The sequence below is a fragment of the Panicum hallii genome, chromosome 5 (assembly GCF_002211085.1).
Source record: "Panicum hallii strain FIL2 chromosome 5, PHallii_v3.1, whole genome shotgun sequence".
In the NCBI taxonomy this organism is placed as follows: Eukaryota; Viridiplantae; Streptophyta; class Magnoliopsida; order Poales; family Poaceae; genus Panicum; species Panicum hallii.
Window position 1 is genome coordinate 7218903 of NC_038046.1, and position 17897 is coordinate 7236799.

Here is a 17897-nt window from a genome sequence, read left to right on the forward strand (position 1 = left end):
ACTTTTTTTTATTTTTAAACGAGATTTACCGAATTTTTAATAGTGGAGGAAAAACAAATCAAAACACATCATCATCGTCTCGTCGGCGACGGCACCGATAGAGTCCTTGCTAGTAGGCGAGCTGCAACTTTTGACCGCAACAGTGCCCGTCCGGCTAGCGCCAGGGGGCCACTCAGGTTGTCGCCGAAGTGGTTGCGGTTGGGGGCTCGGCCTCGCCACTCTGTCTGTCTGAGCAACCAAGGGGGAACTCCCACCTCCCCCCTTGTTTTCTCCACGCCAGCCTTTGGACGCGACCCAGCACCCAGCCCAAGCTCTTCGCTTCGGCTGCTTAACCACCCCCACCAATCACCTCCCGTGTCTTGTCTGGGACGAGCACGGGAGATTATTCTAAGCACGGGAGGTTCAGGACAAACATCCGCCTCGGTGAAAGCAGAAATGGGGACGGATGCTTTTGGCTTGCGAAGCCGCGACAGGAGAGTAGAAGATAGAGAGAGAGAGAGAGAGAGAAAAAAAGGGAAGGTTTGGCGCGTAATTTGGTAGGGAGGCGGTGTTGGGGGTTAGCGGCGAGTGGTTGTCTCCGTTCACCCACCAACCACCTCACCTCACTCTTCCGCCCACCCTACAAATGCCGTACAAACGCCTGGACCTTCTTCCTCTCGGTGACCCCGTTACCTCAGCCAGCCAGCCAGCCAGCCAGCCTCTCTGCCTCCCCGGTCTCTGCGCATCGCGTTGGTGGTCTGTTACGTTAACCCACCACACCGGCCCTCCCCCTCGCTCGCCGTCCACCAAACGCAAATCCACACCGCACCAACCGAATCGGGGGACGGGGGGAGTAAACAAAGAGGCGGCAGGATCTGATCGGACGTGCCGCCGGCATGTGTGCGTGGGCAAAGGCAGCAGCAGACGAGCTGGAGCTCCCTCCGGTCCAGTGGCAGTGAGCGGTGACACGCACGCGCGTCCAGCGCACTGCGTGTTCTTCCCGGCGTCCAGGTACGGAGGATTACAGGAGCAGGACGAGCCGAGGTGCCAGGCCGTGGTGCTACCCTGCCCTCTGTGCGCGCCTTTTGGGTGGGGCTCCTCAAAAGCGGAGGGGGAAGCAAGGGCGGGGCAGCATATAGCAGCGCGGCACCGCGAGGAGCGCGGAGGCAGGAATCATTCCGCCTGCGAGTCTGCCGCCCGCGCCGCTGCCCCGGCTTTCCGGAGCCGGGCGGGCCCGCGCCGCGCGCGCCTATCCTCTCCGGCCGGCATCGTCCTCCCCCGCTGCCCGCGTCCGCGTCGTGCCAATTTCATTTGGGTGGCGCTGTCGTCGCACCACCAGCGCACCACCACCACCACCGCCAGCCAGCCAGCCGCCTTTGCTGATTGGTACTGGCGGGGCGCTAGCCTCTCTCTCTCTCTCTCTGTTTTTTAATTCCTGAGATGCTTCCGCTGCTGCTTATATCCACGGTCCCGGCCTTCACGCTGCTCCTCGTCGCGCCCGCCACCAAGCCCTGCTGCAAGCTCGCGCGGGAGCTCGGCCTCCTCGTGCTGCTGCTCGCCACGGAGCTGCTGCGCCACGCCACCACCGCGGGGAGGAGGCTGCGGGGCCGGGGTCGGGAGCCGGAGCGCAGCGCGACGACGATGCCCGCCACGCCCAGGCCGAGGCCGGCCGCATTGGCGGCGCCGGGCGAGGCGGAGGCGGAGGCGACGCCCGCCGCGGCGGGGCTCCCGCTGCTCGACCTGCCGGAGCTCGCGCTGGACCGCGTGCTGGAGGAGCTCTCGCCGGCCTCGCTCGCCGCGATGGCGTGCGTGTGCGCCGCTCTCAGGGACCGGTGCTCCGCCGACGCGCTGTGGGAGCGCCACCTCCGCGCCAAGTGGGGGCGCGTGCTGGGCGCCACCGCGCGGAAGGAGTGGGAGGCAGAGCTCGGAGCCAGGGTCTCCCGCGCGAGCGCGCCGCGGCCGCCCCGCCGCAGGAGCTGGGTGGACTCGCTGGCCTGCGCGTGGCCCTTCTCCTGGATCGCCTGCCGCTGGCTCAAGGGGGATGCCACCCCGGCACCGGCCGCCGTCGCCGCCGAGCCAGCGCCCGCGCCCGCACCCGCGGCGCCACCGACGAACACGGTGGCCGCGTGGTACCGCGCGCTCGAGTGCGGCGAGTTCTGGTTCCCCGCGCAGGTGTACAACCGCGAGGTACGTATTACCAACCCACCAATCCATGGTTTGATCGCCGCTAATTGCAATTAGCATTGGGTTAAGCGCATGAATTGTTTGATTAACGCTGGGAGAATGCGCGTCCTCTTTAGCAGGACGGGCACGTCGGCTTCGTGCTCTCGTGCTACGACGCGCACCTCCGCTATGACCGGCGAACCGACACCTTCACGGCGAGGTAACCAACCGATCCAGCTTCATCTCCTGTTGCCGGTAGCAGTTTGCTGTTGCGATCCTCATCCGAGGACGACTGAATTGACCTAGGTTAGGAAGCCAATTAGATCCCTGTAGCCGTCGAGCTCATACCAGTGAATCACTCATTCAGATTAGAAGCCAGCATGTGCATTTAAACCGGTGACAGAGAAATGTTTATGCACAAGCATGGAGAGAACGAGAGATCTTTCGGGCTGCAATTCGCTGTGATCGCGAGTGGTTTTTATGGGTGGTGATGGGCGATCGTTCTATCGTTTGACAGGTACCCGCCGCACGGCCGGAAGCCGGCCAAGGAGGAGGCCGGCGTGCAGTGGAGCAGGATCCGAGCGCCGCCGGTGGGCACGCCGGCGCACGAGCTGCACGCGTCGGAGTGCCTGGAGGCGCTGCGCCCCGGCGACCACTTCGAGATCCAGTGGCGCAAGAACAAGGACTTCCCATACGGTACGACGGTGCCTGTGCCCGGATCACCTGCATGCTCGGCCGGCCTCGGCGAGAGATGCCGCGGGGGCACCACGATTCTACTCGCTCTATTGGTTCAAGTACTTCCAGAGCCTGATCTGATCCGATGCCTCTTGCGATGCGTTGCTGCAGGCTGGTGGTATGGCGTCGTGGGTCACCAGGCGCCGTGCAACCCGAACGAGCATCTGTGTCGCTGCCATCAGGACGGTAAAGATTCTCCCCCTCCCTCTCTGTCTTTGGATATTGTCGGCAGTAACACGTGCGGACAGGATAAACATAAAACATTACTCCTAGAGGAAAAGTAGTTACCGTACATTCTTCTGCTTATTCTGTACTAGTCTAGTAGTCTACTGCTCCTGACTGACAGGATGCCCTCAAAATGAAAAAGAAAAAAAAACAAATATTCGGGAACATATTGGGGAGGGACAATAAAAAAGATTCTTGGCACCTTTCCTCTTTTCGTGGATCATTCGTTCTTTTGTCCCTAAAAAGAACAACTTGCCAGATATGCTTTGGCTATAGTCCTGCTAGTGTTATTCTTCATTCTTCTCACGTGGATCTTGTGCCATTCCATTCAGAACCAGAGCCATACTTTGTTCGTATTCTATCTTCTTCTTCCCAGTATCTTGGGCAAATTTCCTCTTTCCGTTGAATCTCGTGTAGTACATAGAGCATTTGCACATAGTACAAGTCTCTGGATTTTCCAAGCAGCGAATCACTCTGCTCAGCTGAGTGCTAGTAGTAGTATTTTTTCTTCAGCATCTGCATAGGTTTTCTGAGGCTGGTGTCACCTTCTGTTTCCTGCAGATACGATCGTCCTGGAGTTCCAGCACTACGCCCCCGGGTCGCGGTGGAGGCAGACCAGCGTGAGCAGGAAGGATCACAGGGAGACGGGGGACGAGACCGACGGCTTCTACGGGGGCATCAGGAAGCTGCAGACCAAGGACGAGATCTCGACGTGGCGCCGGTTCTGGCCCGTGGACGTCCTCAACTGATGGGGATCGCATTTGCAGCCAGCCTGCGCGTCCGCGTCCCGAAATTCCCCCGTATACAGTTATGGAGAGCTTTCAGCGCTCGTCTGAAATAACTCTGAACCTTTTTCTCGGGTCTGAAGGATCTCTTTTTTTCCTAGAGATTTATGGTGCAGGACACTCAATCCGATCAAGATTGTTAGAAGAAGGATAGGCCACGAACCGTGTACAGATTTATCCAGTTTTCGACTTGCCTTTGTGCTGTCGCTGTATCCTGGTTTCTATGCAACATAATTCTTCAGAAATACTATGGGAAGGATCGCCGTCCGCCCATGTTTTTTAAGATGAATGGGTACAAGATTATGCTTATTTTATTGGTAAAAAGAAGGGACTAACCGATCGATCATTAACATATATTTAAAATATTTATTATAGCACAGCATGATCAAATCATAAACTAATTAGGTTTAATGAATTCATCTCGTGAATTAGCCTCCATTTATACAATTAATTTTATAATTAATCTATATTTAATACTTTTAATTGGTGTTCAAGGTCCGATTTTACGGCGACTGAAATTTAGTGCTCCTCGTCCGAACACACCTAAGTCTTGTCCGACGCTGCCAATTTTTCCTTCACGGCAGTCAATGGAGTGTTCGCGGCGGTGTCAGCTGCGCCGATAGCGTGTGCGTTCTGAAAGCTCTGCACGACTCGATCTGATCAGGTGCCTAAGATGCTCGGCGAGGAGATTTGCTTAGTCTGCAAGTCTTGGCGGATGAATCCGGCGGCAGCGCCGTGCCTAACTCTGGTCTTGACGACGGGATGTTCAACGAACAGACGGACTGTTGCAAAAGTGAAAGTTGGAAAGGTTCGAGAGTTGGGAGAGGAACCGGAGGAAAATGGCGTGGCCGAAAGTGGCGGGCTGATTGATGGGACAAACATTCCTCAGTTCCTCTACCAGACAAGCGGGCAACAGCAGTCGAGACCCTTAATTATGCGCAGAAAAAGTTACAATATGATAAATTTCACGACTAATCGATCTTTTGCCGACTTATTAATCCATCTCCTTCGACGCAGACCGCATTCGCTAGCAGGGCATCGCCACCTTTTTCCAGTCACCGTGTGGACGTGTGGTGTCGATCAGACGATCAGAGATGGTGACTTTGGCGAGGGCGGTGGGCACGGAACTGCGACACTGATAAAGCTCTCGGTTTAGCGTGGCACAATGCGGCGGATGATAAGATCGGTTGGTGGAACCGGTATGTAGATATTTTGTTAGTGTTCATCTTGCTGTGCTTTTCCAAACCATGTTGCCGAAGTTCACAGTGGCTTTGCAATTACTAGAAAGGCAGAAAGTACGGTACGGGTGCTAAAAAATATACATATGTGAGAAAACTGGTAAAACTTAACCATCAGCGCATCACATATGATAAGCGTGGTAAAAAAATCATTCAGACGTGCTGGAAAAAAGTTCAAATGTTTACACCAGCTTTTCGAAAGCACACGCCGCATCAACTTTTGGCGCTTAGCCCAATAACCCCCTTCGTGTTAGGTCGACTGGGCTGGCCCAGGCTCCAGAGCCCGTATGTGGGCTGCCTGGATACGTACCAGGCCCCGCTCGTGGGCCCAACAAAACTTTTTTTTTGTGAAAAGTAGGCCCAACAAAACTTGCATCCTGTGTGTGCGGCGCGGGCTCCAGTGGACTGACTCGTCCCCACTCTCCTGCGCTTCCAGAAGTTGCTGCTCCCTGGCAGCTGGCAGGCCGGCTCGCACCGTCGCACGCGTCCACCAACCAGACCGGGCCAGCTCAGGCACGGAGCCGCTCGCCGCCTCCGCCACGGCGGTTACCGGCGATGAACGGCGGGCTCCCTGGATTCCGTACGCCCTCTCGCTCCTTCACTCTCATATTTTTCTCCTCCATTTCGATTCGAAGCGGCTGCCGTTTCGGCTACCCTTTTCTCTCTGCTCCCCGTGCTACGCTTCGATCTTACCACGATCCGATCTGGTTCTCCGCAGACAATGCGCCGGCATCAAGGGCCGTGGTCGTCGCCGCCGCGCTCTTCTCCGTCCCCTTCGGCTTCCGCGGCCGCTTCCTGGACCTCGGCCTGTCCTACCAGGCAAGTCGCCCTTACGCTTTTTTTATAGTAATAACTAATAAGGCAATACTTGCTTGCTTTGTTTTCGAATCAACGAGTTGGAATTGCCGGGAAATTCCTTGTTCGTTGTATATGTGTGTGTTTATCTCTTTTGTTTCTGAAAATGCAAGCCTAGTAGAATTGTCCATGCACATGTCCTTGTTTCATCTGCAATTAGCTAGAGCCTAGATGAGTACAGGGACTGCAGTGCCATAATATGCAGCTAAGTGGGCTCATCATCCCTATTCAATGCAGAATGTTTATGAAAGGTTGAGTATATGGAGGCTGATCACCTCGTTGTTTGCTTTCTCGTCGACCCCTGAGCTGATATTTGGAGCCGCGCTGCTGTACTACTTTAGGGTGTTCGAAAGGCAAATAGGTTCTAACAAGTATGCTGTAAGTAATTTTGTGCTCAAGGCATTTGACATGCAGTTTATCGATCATCATTTACTTATGCTGATGTCGTGAACATATAGGTCTTCATCGTATTCTCAACCATGGTGTCTGTGCTGCTTCAAATCCTTGCTTTAGGTTACCTGAAAGGTACACCTTTTGTCAGTGCTTTGTAATACATACCTCTGTTAAATCCTGCTTGAACTATTGCCAAATTTCACCTACTTTATTTCAGCTTACCATGTCCATAGCCATCAAACAAGAAATCCATATCCTTTAGTTGTCAAGACTTGTCTAGGAGCAAAATGGAAGGCACATTTGTAGTAGAGTTCTTAGTCCTGCACCATGTAAATTGCTTTTGCATATTCTAACTGGGGAAACTAAACCGTCCATTAAAAAAGAAAAATACATTGTGCATATTCTATTGTAAATTTAGAGAACAAGGTAGCAAAGGGAATGAACTGTATTAACTATACTTATTATTTTTTACTTGTGCTTGTCGTCATTCCTTTTTCTTGTTTCACAATACAAACTTCACTTTTTTATATATTCTATATAGTTTTTGTGTGACAAGTTAGTGTCTGAATTGCAGATCCTTCTATAAATCCTCTGACGTCAGGACCATATGGCCTCATTTTTGCATCTTATGTGCCATTCTTCTTTGACATTCCGGTCTCAATGAGGTTTCGCATATTTGGACTAAGCTTAAGTGATAAGTCATTTGTATATTTGGCTGGACTCCAGGTTCAGTTCTAAAATACCTTTGCCTTCCCTTGTTTCGAATCTTCCTTTATATTACAACTTTACATATTTCATCTCTATCATCAGCTTCTTTGCTCATCTGGAAGATGTTCTGTTGTACCTGGAGTTTCTGGCATACTAGCTGGCCTTTTGTATCGCCTGAATACATTTGGCATCCGCAGGTTGAAGGTAATGCTTTCAAGATCCTTTCTGAAATGTGATGAGCGATAGAGCACTCTTAACGGCTAACACGATTGCATTTTCTCTAATAGTTCCCAGAGTTTGTAACATCACTCTTCTCGCGGGTATCGTGGCCCTATTCTAGCAATCCTTATCAAGGGTTGCCCACTACAGAAAATGATGCAAACATTTCTTCTCACCAGGTACATCAAACTCAGGCAAGTATTATTGCTACAACCCTTATATCTGATAGATGTTGCAATATATTGAAGTTTCTGGGAGATCAGCAGATTTTAGGTACTAAATCAGGAGGCCCTCCAGAACCATAAGTAGCACATGATTTACATGATTTACAACACTTGAGTGGTGTCTTGATTATTTATGCCTGACTATGTTTGTTATACTTTATTTTGAAAATGGATAATAAAACAAATAAGTTTGATACCTAGGATGCGAGCACCTTACCCAAAGATGTTAATCTCCAATTGATCCCATTTTATAGGTCAGTGTCCATTGTTCGTTGTGTTTGACTCTACTATGTAGGTTTAACACAATAGATTCTTCTGCTTCTGATCACTGTGTTTCATTCAGGATGCGCACGCAGCTACCCAAGACCCCACAGAGTCCTCTATTGCCGCGCTCGCAGCTACCCAAGACCCCACAGAGTCCTCTATTGCCGCGCTCGTGTCCATGGGTTTCGATCGTAGCTCTGCAGTTCAGGCGCTTGTAATGACAAACTATGATGTCAATTTGGCCTCGAACATTCTGCTTGAAGCACAAGCTCTGCAGCAATGATACCCTGTAGTCAAAAGATAGACGCTCTGTACATTAATGGATGTGAAGTGTTTCATTCATTCTTCTGTACCAGATTTTATATCTGGATTTTTTGTACACAAACAAACCATTGTACAACACAGAATTAGAAGAACGAAGCACAATGAATACATAAGCTCTCTATTTGCTTGCTCAGATACTCTATTTGTGAATTGTTGTATTAAATGCCGAATGTGTCTTGCATTTCCCAGCCATGTCATCCCATTTTTCCCATTCCATATGTCAGCACTCTACACGACACTGGCAAAGTGGATGCCAGGGACGAAAGGAGCAAGGACTAACCAGGCAGACCACCTTTGTGTCAAGGAAATTAAAATTACAAACGAGGGGTTTGGAAGACAACGAAGAATCGAGATGGAAAAGCGGCAGGGGTGGCTTATCATATAACTGTACCGTTGCTTCACCTTATCAGCAGGTTAGTCTCCCCTCAAGGAAATTCGAGACATGTTGAATCGAGATGAAAAAGGGATAGTGGTAACTTATCATGAAACTGTCCGTTGCTTTACCTTTCAAAGCTTGTAAGGGGTTTAATCACCTTTTAGTTCCCTCCGGTCCTATGCAAACCCCATCAAACCGAACAAGTAATTCTAGAAAGCAGTCAGGTCATTATAGAACATAAACCTCACTGCATAGAAGTATCAACACGAAAGGCTCAAATTTACCAGAAACCTCAAACGCAGAGCATACTAGCAGCATAAGTGATACAGTACCAAAAGCAAGATTCCATAGCACAAGGAAAATACAAGCATCAACTGCGACGGAGGATGGTACGCTAGCAGTAATAACATGGCAACAACGGAAGGAACACAACCCATCGAAATCTGCCTGCCCTAGAAGGGTAGAGAACCACCAAGCCTCATGGGTCTCAGGTCTCACATGTCGTCCGGGTGCATCTCCTCCTCCTCATCCTCATACTCACCCTCCTCATCAGCGGTCGCATCCTGGTACTGCTGATACTCCGACACGAGGTCATTCATGTTGCTCTCAGCCTCAGTGAACTCCATCTCATCCATGCCCTCGCCTGTGTACCAGTGCAAGAAAGCCTTCCTCCTGAACATGGCCGTGAACTGCTCGCTCACCCTCCGGAACATCTCCTGGATGGAGGTCGAGTTGCCAATGAAGGTGGATGCCATGGACAGGCCCCTCGGTGGGATGTCACACACACTGGACTTCACGTTGTTGGGGATCCACTCCACGAAGTAGGATGAGTTCTTGTTCTGGACGTTGATCATCTGCTCATCGACCTCCTTGGTGCTCATCTTCCCACGGAACATGGCTGAGGCGGTGAGGTAACGCCCGTGGCGAGGGTCAGCAGCACACATCATGTTCTTGGCATCCCACATCTGCTGTGTGAGCTCAGGGACAGTGAGGGCACGGTACTGCTGGGAGCCACGGGATGTCAGCGGGGCGAAGCCAACCATGAAGAAGTGGAGACGGGGGAAGGGGATCAGGTTGACAGCCAGCTTCCGGAGATCGGAGTTAAGCTGACCAGGGAACCTAAGGCAGCATGTGACCCCGCTCATGGTGGCAGAGATCAAATGGTTCAAGTCCCCAACTGCAGAAATTAGAAAACATAAAACAATATGTTATCAGTTATCACACAGACAATACACTAGAACAAGAATGTGTACAGCTGCAGTACTGAACAGATAAAACTGTGAAAGATTCAAGCTCCTTACAGCTAGGTGTGGTGAGCTTGAGAGTCCTGAAGCAAATGTCGTAGAGGGCCTCATTGTCAAGAACCATGCACTCATCAGCATTCTCAACCAATTGGTGGACTGAAAGAGTGGCATTGTATGGCTCAACCACAGTGTCAGATACTTTCGGTGAGGGGAAAACTGAGAATGTCAGCATCATGCGGTCAGGGTACTCCTCTCTGATCTTTGAGATCAGCAGCGTACCCATACCAGATCCAGTACCACCACCAAGGGAGTGGCATACTTGGAATCCTGAACACACAAAAAAGATGGTGTTGATGTTTGTTGTAACATGGCAAAGGTGCTTGGGCAATAGAAAAACAAATGCCAACCAAGATACAGGACACAGATATAACAGCTTGCTATGTATCCCATTTGTTTGATATAGATTGAAGAATATGTCAACAGCACACAGGATAGATACTCAAATACGAAATTACTAAGCAATCAGTAATGCGTATCAATGTCGTTTAGGGCAATGCAGAAATATAGGATTTTAACTAAGACAAGCAAATGACTAAGGTTCAAGAGCAAAAGCAGCTTCATAATAACAAGATATCATCATGCCATGTATAGCATCAGCTATGAATTGGATACGATGTGTTGCATCATAGCAAAAACTCATATGCATGGTAAAAGATTCAAAGTAGGAGATACTTTCACAGGAGCCTCACTCTAATTGCTTCAACGGAAACTGAACTAACAGCTATATTAGCAATCAGTTATTGTCAACAAGCTTAAGTACCTTGCAGGCAGTCACAGTTCTCAGCTTCCTTCCTCACAACATCCAGAACAGAGTCAATGAGCTCAGCACCTTCAGTGTAATGGCCCTTAGCCCAGTTGTTACCAGCTCCAGATTGCCCAAACACAAAGTTGTCAGGGCGGAAGATCTGCCCATAGGGTCCAGTGCGGACACTGTCCATTGTCCCAGGCTCAAGGTCCATGAGAACAGCACGGGGCACAAAGCGGCCACAGGAGGCCTCATTGTAGTAGACATTGACACGCTCCAACTGCAGGTCAGAGTTGCCAGTGTACCGCCCGGTAGGGTCAATGCCATGCTCGTCACACACCACCTCCCAGAACTTGGCACCAATCTGGTTGCCACATTGCCCACCCTGGATGTGCAAGATCTCTCTCATCTTCGCCCTATAAACAAGGAAAGCACATAGGAATTAATTTCAGATGTTGCAGCAAGCACTTAAAACACAGTGCCAAAGCAAAACATTTGCTAGTTGCTACCCTACTCAAGTTGATTAGATCAAGCATGCCCACTTGTCCGGCCATTTAAACTGAATCAGAACTTTGTGATCATAAATGAGGGTGCAAGCAAGCTCACATTGCCCAACACATGTGGATGTGGGGGCAGGTTGAACAAAGATAGCTGCTCCCAACACATGCAAGGGGTGGCAATTTCATCAGGTGTGAGTTCTCAGCTAATAAAGAACCGACGACATATGAAGTAAACGAACATCTAACGTCCTGCGAAATACAGAGAAACAAATCCATACTGTTCCAATCCGAAATGTCACTGAACTCTGACATGGATCACATAGAGAACATCCAGATCTGGGGTTTGCAAACCAGCTTACACATATCAATCGCGGAATCACCTACTAAGTACTAAATGCATCAGCATCTATAGCAGATCTACGACTCCAGAACTCCTCGTGATTATAATTTCACAAACTAAAACGCTCAAATGGAGACGTCGGTTTCAGATCCAGCTTCAGTCCGAAAATGTATAGCCCAAATTTGTGCTTAGCTTACCATAACAAATCCACGAAGCTCTCTACATCTAACAGTTACATTCCCGAGATCAAGTGATTAGGCGCAGAAATACCACGGAAATCGACAAATCCAACACCAGAGATCCACACAAGTACGCACTTTCACTAAACTAATCGAATCATTTAGTTGAAACAGATCAAAACAAGGACTGGCACAGGACACGCCTCGGTGGAAATCAGCAGATCCAAGCGCATTACCGGTTACATCGCGAAACCGACGCCAAAAAAAATGACAGAAATCCTAGCTAACGACGGCCCAAATCGCCAACACAAATCAGAAGTGACGCAGCGCAATTCAAAAACTCGCTCACGAAGGCAGTTCAAAAATCCTTACGAGGTAGGAGGTGATCCAAACGGCGAGGCGACCGGCGGCGAGGGAGCGAGATAGAACGGGGAGGTAGAGGAGGGCCGGGGCGAGTGCGGCGTCGGCAGGGCGGGGTTAAATAGCCGTAGGCGGTGGAGGCAGCGGCCGGCATCCGACGGCCCGCGCCCTGCCGTTCCGGGCCCTCCTCGCGACGCACGGCGCAGATCTCTCCCCCCTTGAGTGATTTTCAAATTTCCCCCCCTGCGGCGAACTACCCGAACTGCCCCTGCAAATATCGCCACCGCGCCGGGGGCCACGGAGAAGCCGGGCCCGCGACCCGCCTAGCCTGTTCCCGAACTGCCCCCGGGTAACATTTCGCCTTGCTGGCCCCCGCCTGTCGGCGCAAGCTGGCTTACGCTGGGTTTATCTTCGCGGACAGCCACCTCTACTGACAGATGGGCTTATCTGTACGTGGTCCCCACGAGTCGGTGAGAAGGGTCAAAGAGAGGAGGCGTTGCGGCGGTGCGAGCGGTGGGCCAGGGCAGCGGCTGGCCCATGTGCGGGGGTGCGATGGTGGGGTACGCTCATTGGTAGGTGGTGGACTGGTGGGTGCCGGTTGGTGCGAGGTCCAGCCATCAGTGACTCAGTGACCGACGCGTCCGCGCTACGGCTCCGGCAGAGGGGCCCGGCGGCATGTGAGCGACCACCCCTCAGCCTTTCCGGGGACTCGCGTGCGGGGCACGTGCGCCGCGGCCGTCTGTGGCTCTGTTGCTTTCCTGTTCTGAGCTGTTCATTCAAGATTGGATCTTGGCAGGAGCAGGAGCAGGGGAGCACACCGTTCTGTTCTTCTTCGCACGGTATTTTTGTTCAGTGCAAGCCGTGGCGTTGGTCTCATGGGCACTTGTGGGAGGAACAGGGTGGCGTCCTGGAGAATCTTTGGCCAGCGAGGCTTTAGGTGTGAGGTCAGTGTTCTCGCAAAAAAAAAAAAGTGTGAGGTCAGTGGATAAGCTGCGGCGTTGCTTCGCTGGACATGAGAGCAGCTGGGGACAAGCTCCTACTACATCCATCCATCCATCAATAGTAAAGAATTAAATCTCCCTTCAAACAGTTTTAAATTTAATTAAATTTATACAAAATAATATTTATATTTATATTATGAAATAAGTATCATTAGATTAATTATGTAATATATTTTCATATTAAATTTATTTAAAAATATAAATGTTAGTTTTTCTATAAATTTGATTAAATTTAAAATTATTTGATTTCTTAAAAAGCGAGAGTTGTATTTTCTTTTAAGATGGAGGGAGTACCTACCGTATGCGGCATGATTGAGCTCGGCGGGTGTACGAAAATATCCTTCCAACTTGTTTGACAACGGGTATGGTTTCCCAACGAAAACTGGAGGATCGTTCGTTCGGCTAGTCTGTCCGATTATTCGAGCGTAATCTCTCTTGTTTCTGTGTTTTGTGTTTGGTGAGCATATCAGGAAGTCGTCTTGATGATCAGTCATCTTCAGTGATCAGTGGCTAGTTTCGGATGGCAGGTCGGGGTACGCAGCTTGCCCAGGCCCAGTTGCTGCTTCTAGGAAACGGGTCCAATCGAACTCAAAAGTTAGGCCCATTTGCGCTATGTTTTCGTACTTGCAGCTTTGATTGAGAATGGGGGCAGGGCACTGGGCAATCGCTGGTCACTGTTCTTTTCTGGTGAAAATCAGAGTGGTATTTTGTAAAGCACCACAGCTGTAAACGAAGAAGAAAAATTCAGAATTGGTACCCGGCCCACAGACCACAGCTGCTTCCCGCGTGCCGCCGCCGTGCCGTGGCCCCACACGTCATCCACACGGCACGACCACACATGCGTGGATCCGGCACGTTAGCATCCTCGCGCGCATCCGGAAAGCGGGGCCCACCCGCACCCCGACCCATACCCACTCCACTGGTGCGGAGCTAGGACGACGTCACCTTCCGCTCAGCTCAGCTCGCCTCGCTCGAACCAGGAAGAAAGCGAAGCAGAGGAAGCGAGCCGGCGGAGGCAGCGGAGATGTCGGCGGGGCTGGTGACCGACGAGGCGACCATGGGCCGGCTCTACCGGATCCGGCGGACGGTGATGCAGATGCTGCGCGACCGCGGGTACCTGGTCGGGGAGCACGAGCTCGCCACCAGCCGCCGCGACTTCCTCCGCAAGTTCGGCGAGTCCTTCCACCGCGAGGACCTCCTCATCAACAAGTACAAGAAGAACGACCCCTCCGACCAGGTCAGTCAGCAGCTCAGCTCAGGTCGGCACCCGATCCAATCCGAACGCGGCCCGCCGCGCCGGTCAACTGCCTCCCCTGCTTCCTGCCGCCCTTGATCGGATCAGACGGTACGGAAGCTTGTAGCCAGCTGCTCGATCCAGTTCCCTCTGCGTTTGATGCCCCTTTCTCTGGATGGGAGCGTCTCTTCTTGAATCCGTAGCTCTGCTCTTGCACGATCGATCAAATCGAGAGGTCCCGATCGCGATCGGCGGTGTGGATACGGCGGCAAGCTAAATGCTTCCCGTGAAGAACAGAGAACACAAGTGGCGTCTCCCATCACTGAGCACCGATCGAGCTTATCGTCTGCCTGATCTCAGCTCACGAATCGAACCATGCCAAACTAGCGTTTAGATTCTGTGTGTTCACACCATAATTCAACATGGTGACCCAATTCCAAAATTCGCACGCCCGCATCTGCAGTCAACTGCTGCATAAATACTACTGCTAGCTTGTTGAAGTGTGAACCTACCGCGGCAATTTAATGTGGTCAGCGTTTCAATGCTTGGATAATTCGATATAGGTTTCAGATAGCATTGAAAACATAGTTCAGATTGCAATATTGCCATTTTGTCAGCATCAATCCTAAATAGTAAAGTTCAGCATTAACAGTTAACAGTTGAACTTGGTACTCCTCCTGGTTGTGTAATTTGTTTCTTATGTGTTCAATCAGATATATGTTTTCTTCCCCAACGATGATAAAGTGGGGATGAAACACATCAAGAAGTACGTTGAAATGATGACACATGATAACGTCTCCAGAGCTGTGGTGGTTCTTCAGCAGAATCTCACTCCCTTTGCCAAGTCGTTTCTCATTGAATTAGAACCGAAGATCCACTTGGAAGTTTTCCAGGTGAGTCTTGCACAAACAGCAAGCTACTGCACTTTGACCAATGGACCAGCATCATCGCTTGGTCAGTCGTGCTATTGTGCAATGATATTCTGCTCTGTTTTATCTGCTAACTGAAGAAATGAACAGGAGGCCGAGTTGCTTATAAACATCAAGGAGCATGTTCTTGTTCCCGAGCATCAGGTGCTCACAAATGAGGAGAAGAAGACATTATTGGAGCGTTACACCTTAAAGGAAACTCAGGTATTGCTACTTATTCACACTTGCAAGTTTAGCTTTTCGGGCCAGGGGAGCCAATCATATATCTATACTTTTCTAATTTACTAATTGGTTGTAGGATCAGGTTAGCATGAAGTTTAACTTTCTAGAGCTCCAGCCATTTTAAGTAGTCACTTTTGATCAACCTTCTTTGATCATTTTTACTTCCACAATTCTAGTTTGTAGCTTAATCATTTACAGTAGAAATTTCCTAATTAGACAAACATACATAGGCCACCTGTGGCATAAGCATGCATGGAACGCACTATGTTATGATGCAACAGCATTGTTTAGGAGTCCATCACATCATACGAAAGTAATTACTAGTTCTTCCCAAAAAGAAGGAAACAGTAAAATCAGTCACAGATATAGATGGGTCTGGCAGTCAGAGAATGTCCTCATTCTCTGCAGTTTGCTCCAAGAGAATTGGTCCACAGTTATCCTATTGGAAGTGTGCCGGATTAACCACTGAAAACTGATCGATGGCTTCTTGCATTGTTCAGTACTTCAGTATTGTTGCTATCTTGCCAGATTAACCCACAAAAAGGCTCAGTTTTTTTATATCCTCAGCATATTTCAGTATGTATGTTGCTAGTAAATATGAAAATGCTTTCAAGTGTATAACCTCTCACGACCAAACAGCTTCCAAGAATACAGATTACGGATCCCATTGCAAGGTACTATGGCCTCAGACGAGGTCAGGTGGTGAAGATCATCAGACCCAGTGAGACGGCCGGCAGATACGTCACGTACCGCTACGTCGTATGAGACAACGTCGCAAAAATCAGAACACAAGTGAAAAACTGAAGAAGAGAACCATAGATATGGTAAATTTTGAAGTTACACACATATAGCCATGTGCTTGGAGAAATCAGTATCGCTTTGTAGCAGACACTGTCAACGAGACAGTGGATGCTGTTTGAGTGAATTTGAATAAGCCGAGTACATGGAACTCAGATGAATCCTCACGCTGTACACTTTTTTGATGAACTGTATAAACACTGCATAATAATAGAAGCTTGTTTTCGGAGTGATTGAAGCTCCTGAAATTGCTCGTGGATGACTCTTGGGCGTCGAGCACTGTTAACGAGTCGTCTTCTTCTTTTGTTTTGATGAGATGCTTGTGATGAATGAGAACCGAGCAATAGTTTGGAACTTTGGATGATCAGCAGATGTGGCTGGACCTCCTGCCCAGCGGGAATCAAATCCCTGGTTTGACACTAGCTCTAAAAGTCCTTCTCTATCAATACATGCCGGTAAATTCTTGCCGGTTGACTTTTCAAAAAAGAAAAAAAAACCCCGGCTCTAAAAGAAACAAGAACTTGTGATGAATCTTTGGGAGTACCAGACTACCACTCTACCATGGGAGAAATAGAAAGATCTCAGATTTGTCAGGCCTTGGGCTGGGCTGGCCTGTCTTAGAGTGGGCCTTCGGCTTTAGTCGGAGGCCCCAGGACCTATACAGCCCTCGCCGAAATCTCTGTGACCTTCTTTCACAAAAAAAAAAATCTCTGTGAAGAGTTTGAGGGACGCTTGCGAAACACGCAGACATGGTCGGCGGTGAAAATTTTGTGTTTCGAGGGACGCTTAGGACCCATGCACTGCAACGCGTTGCCATATGCGTATTGCGCTATTGGAGTATTGGCAGTGGGCACCGCTCGTCCGATCCAAACATGCGAGCAGGCAAGTGAACTCTGGTAGAGCCGTCGACCGCGGAGACGTGACCACGGCCGCAGCACAACGCACAGGGAGGGACCAGTGTTAGGCATCGGCAGCCAACAACTTGAAGAGTACTGACTGAGTACACGAACCTACTCCGTCAGGGCACCGCGCGTTAAGTCTGCACTGGCAATTGCAGCCTTGCAGCGACGCCTAATAAAGATGCGGCTACGTTTTAGTAGCAGTAGGTGGCATCGTTAGCACCACCTTCCAGCCTTCCACCAACCAAACAACACGAGCAGAGGAACGAGAGAGAAAATGCAGGGCGAAACAGTACTAGCATAAAGAAAGATGAGGACGGAGCCACGAACACGGAGTCGCAACGTCCCGGTTGGGACTTGAGAGAGCCCAGCCGGGGATAGAATATGCAGGCATAAAAACAAGTCAGGATGATGCACCCAGGGGGGCAAAGGAAACCGCGAAATGATTCGCGAAGCGGGTACGTTCCAGAAAAAGAAAAAAAATGCAAAGCGAGACAGCGAACCACCGGTGCTTTGAGTTCGTGCTAATCCTCTCTCTCTTCCAAAACGAGTGGGCGCAATCATTCATTACGCGTTCGTCTTTTGCCGATAAAATAAAATAAATGGTAGCAAACGACTGAGAGGTCATGCAACTACACCATGCCAGTCCTCTTGTTTGTGCCGAACACCAGATCAAAAGAAGTCCCCATCTTTGGCGGAGCTGTAGCTGAACCGAACCGGAGCGCTAGCCATCCGCTCTCCTTCCACGACACTGTCCCTGTCGTGACGGCTCATCGCGGACACCGGCGGCCTCGCCGGACCCCATTAGGCGAGGCATGCACGCGCGCCCGTTCTCGCGTTACGGGCATGCAGCTCGGCCCTCCTCTTGCAGTCTTGCTCCATGATTGATTCTCCGGGT

The 17897-nt window shown here is 50.3% G+C and overlaps 4 protein-coding genes across 13 annotated transcripts; 3 read left to right on the forward strand and 1 right to left on the reverse strand.

Moving 5' to 3' along the window:
- The first annotated feature begins 550 nt into the window (after positions 1–550).
- LOC112895280 (F-box protein At2g32560-like) lies at positions 551–4170 on the forward strand. Of its 3 annotated transcripts, none has more exons than XM_025963225.1 (5): positions 551–2166; positions 2280–2362; positions 2660–2838; positions 2989–3063; positions 3664–4170. In XM_025963225.1, exons 1-5 carry the CDS (start codon positions 1420–1422, stop codon positions 3849–3851), a joined length of 1272 nt encoding a protein of 423 aa, XP_025819010.1. In that variant the 5' UTR covers positions 551–1419; the 3' UTR covers positions 3852–4170. The 3 variants fall into 3 exon arrangements, with proteins under 3 accessions (XP_025819010.1, XP_025819011.1, XP_025819009.1); XM_025963226.1 differs by having other exon boundaries at positions 554–2166; positions 2283–2362; XM_025963224.1 differs by lacking the exon at positions 2280–2362 and having other exon boundaries at positions 559–2166.
- Positions 4171–5548: 1378 nt separating this feature from the next.
- LOC112892254 (rhomboid-like protein 20) lies at positions 5549–8262 on the forward strand. 8 transcript variants are annotated; one of them, XM_025959399.1, is made up of 10 exons: positions 5549–5705; positions 5844–5944; positions 6218–6358; positions 6439–6505; positions 6948–7099; positions 7184–7285; positions 7369–7494; positions 7726–7778; positions 7868–7875; positions 7918–8262. In XM_025959399.1, exons 1-10 carry the CDS (start codon positions 5681–5683, stop codon positions 8004–8006), a joined length of 864 nt encoding a protein of 287 aa, XP_025815184.1. In that variant the 5' UTR covers positions 5549–5680; the 3' UTR covers positions 8007–8262. The 8 variants fall into 8 exon arrangements, with proteins under 8 accessions (XP_025815184.1, XP_025815187.1, XP_025815180.1 ...); XM_025959402.1 differs by having other exon boundaries at positions 7369–7479; XM_025959395.1 differs by having other exon boundaries at positions 7868–8262.
- A 720-nt stretch (positions 8263–8982) lies between these two features.
- Positions 8983–12084, reverse strand: LOC112892253 (tubulin beta-4 chain). Its single transcript, XM_025959393.1, has 4 exons — positions 11929–12084; positions 10553–10953; positions 9790–10059; positions 8983–9665 (listed from the first exon to the last, which is right to left on the reverse strand). Exons 2-4 carry the CDS (start codon positions 10944–10946, stop codon positions 8983–8985), a joined length of 1347 nt encoding a protein of 448 aa, XP_025815178.1. The 5' UTR covers positions 10947–10953; positions 11929–12084.
- Positions 12085–13813: 1729 nt separating this feature from the next.
- Positions 13814–16348, forward strand: LOC112895393 (DNA-directed RNA polymerases II and IV subunit 5A-like). Its single transcript, XM_025963343.1, has 4 exons — positions 13814–14154; positions 14865–15044; positions 15171–15284; positions 15942–16348. The coding sequence occupies exons 1-4, from the start codon at positions 13942–13944 to the stop codon at positions 16065–16067; spliced, it is 633 nt and encodes a 210-aa protein (XP_025819128.1). The 5' UTR covers positions 13814–13941; the 3' UTR covers positions 16068–16348.
- The last annotated feature ends 1549 nt before the right edge of the window (positions 16349–17897 follow it).

Excerpts from the sequence above, each read along its gene's own strand:
- LOC112895280 (XM_025963224.1), top strand. The coding sequence starts at position 1,420 with ATGCTTCCGCTGCTGCTTATATCCACGGTCCCGGCCTTCACGCTGCTC. Across the intron at positions 2,167-2,659 it reads CGCAGGTGTACAACCGCGAG|GTACCCGCCGCACGGCCGGA; the intron begins GTACGTATTACC and ends ATCGTTTGACAG. Across the intron at positions 2,839-2,988 it reads GAACAAGGACTTCCCATACG|GCTGGTGGTATGGCGTCGTG; the intron begins GTACGACGGTGC and ends GCGTTGCTGCAG.
- LOC112892254 (XM_025959394.1), top strand. The coding sequence starts at position 5,681 with ATGAACGGCGGGCTCCCTGGATTCC. Across the intron at positions 5,945-6,217 it reads ACCTCGGCCTGTCCTACCAG|AATGTTTATGAAAGGTTGAG; the intron begins GCAAGTCGCCCT and ends TATTCAATGCAG. Across the intron at positions 6,359-6,438 it reads TAGGTTCTAACAAGTATGCT|GTCTTCATCGTATTCTCAAC; the intron begins GTAAGTAATTTT and ends GTGAACATATAG.
- LOC112892253 (XM_025959393.1), bottom strand. The coding sequence starts at position 10,946 with ATGAGAGAGATCTTGCACATCCAGGGTGGGCAATGTGGCAACCAGATT. Across the intron at positions 10,060-10,552 it reads GAACTGTGACTGCCTGCAAG|GATTCCAAGTATGCCACTCC; the intron begins GTACTTAAGCTT and ends TTGTGTGTTCAG. Across the intron at positions 9,666-9,789 it reads CAAGCTCACCACACCTAGCT|TTGGGGACTTGAACCATTTG; the intron begins GTAAGGAGCTTG and ends TAATTTCTGCAG.
- LOC112895393 (XM_025963343.1), top strand. The coding sequence starts at position 13,942 with ATGTCGGCGGGGCTGGTGACCGACGAGGCGACCATGGGCCGGCTCTAC. Across the intron at positions 14,155-14,864 it reads AGAACGACCCCTCCGACCAG|ATATATGTTTTCTTCCCCAA; the intron begins GTCAGTCAGCAG and ends GTGTTCAATCAG. Across the intron at positions 15,045-15,170 it reads TCCACTTGGAAGTTTTCCAG|GAGGCCGAGTTGCTTATAAA; the intron begins GTGAGTCTTGCA and ends AGAAATGAACAG.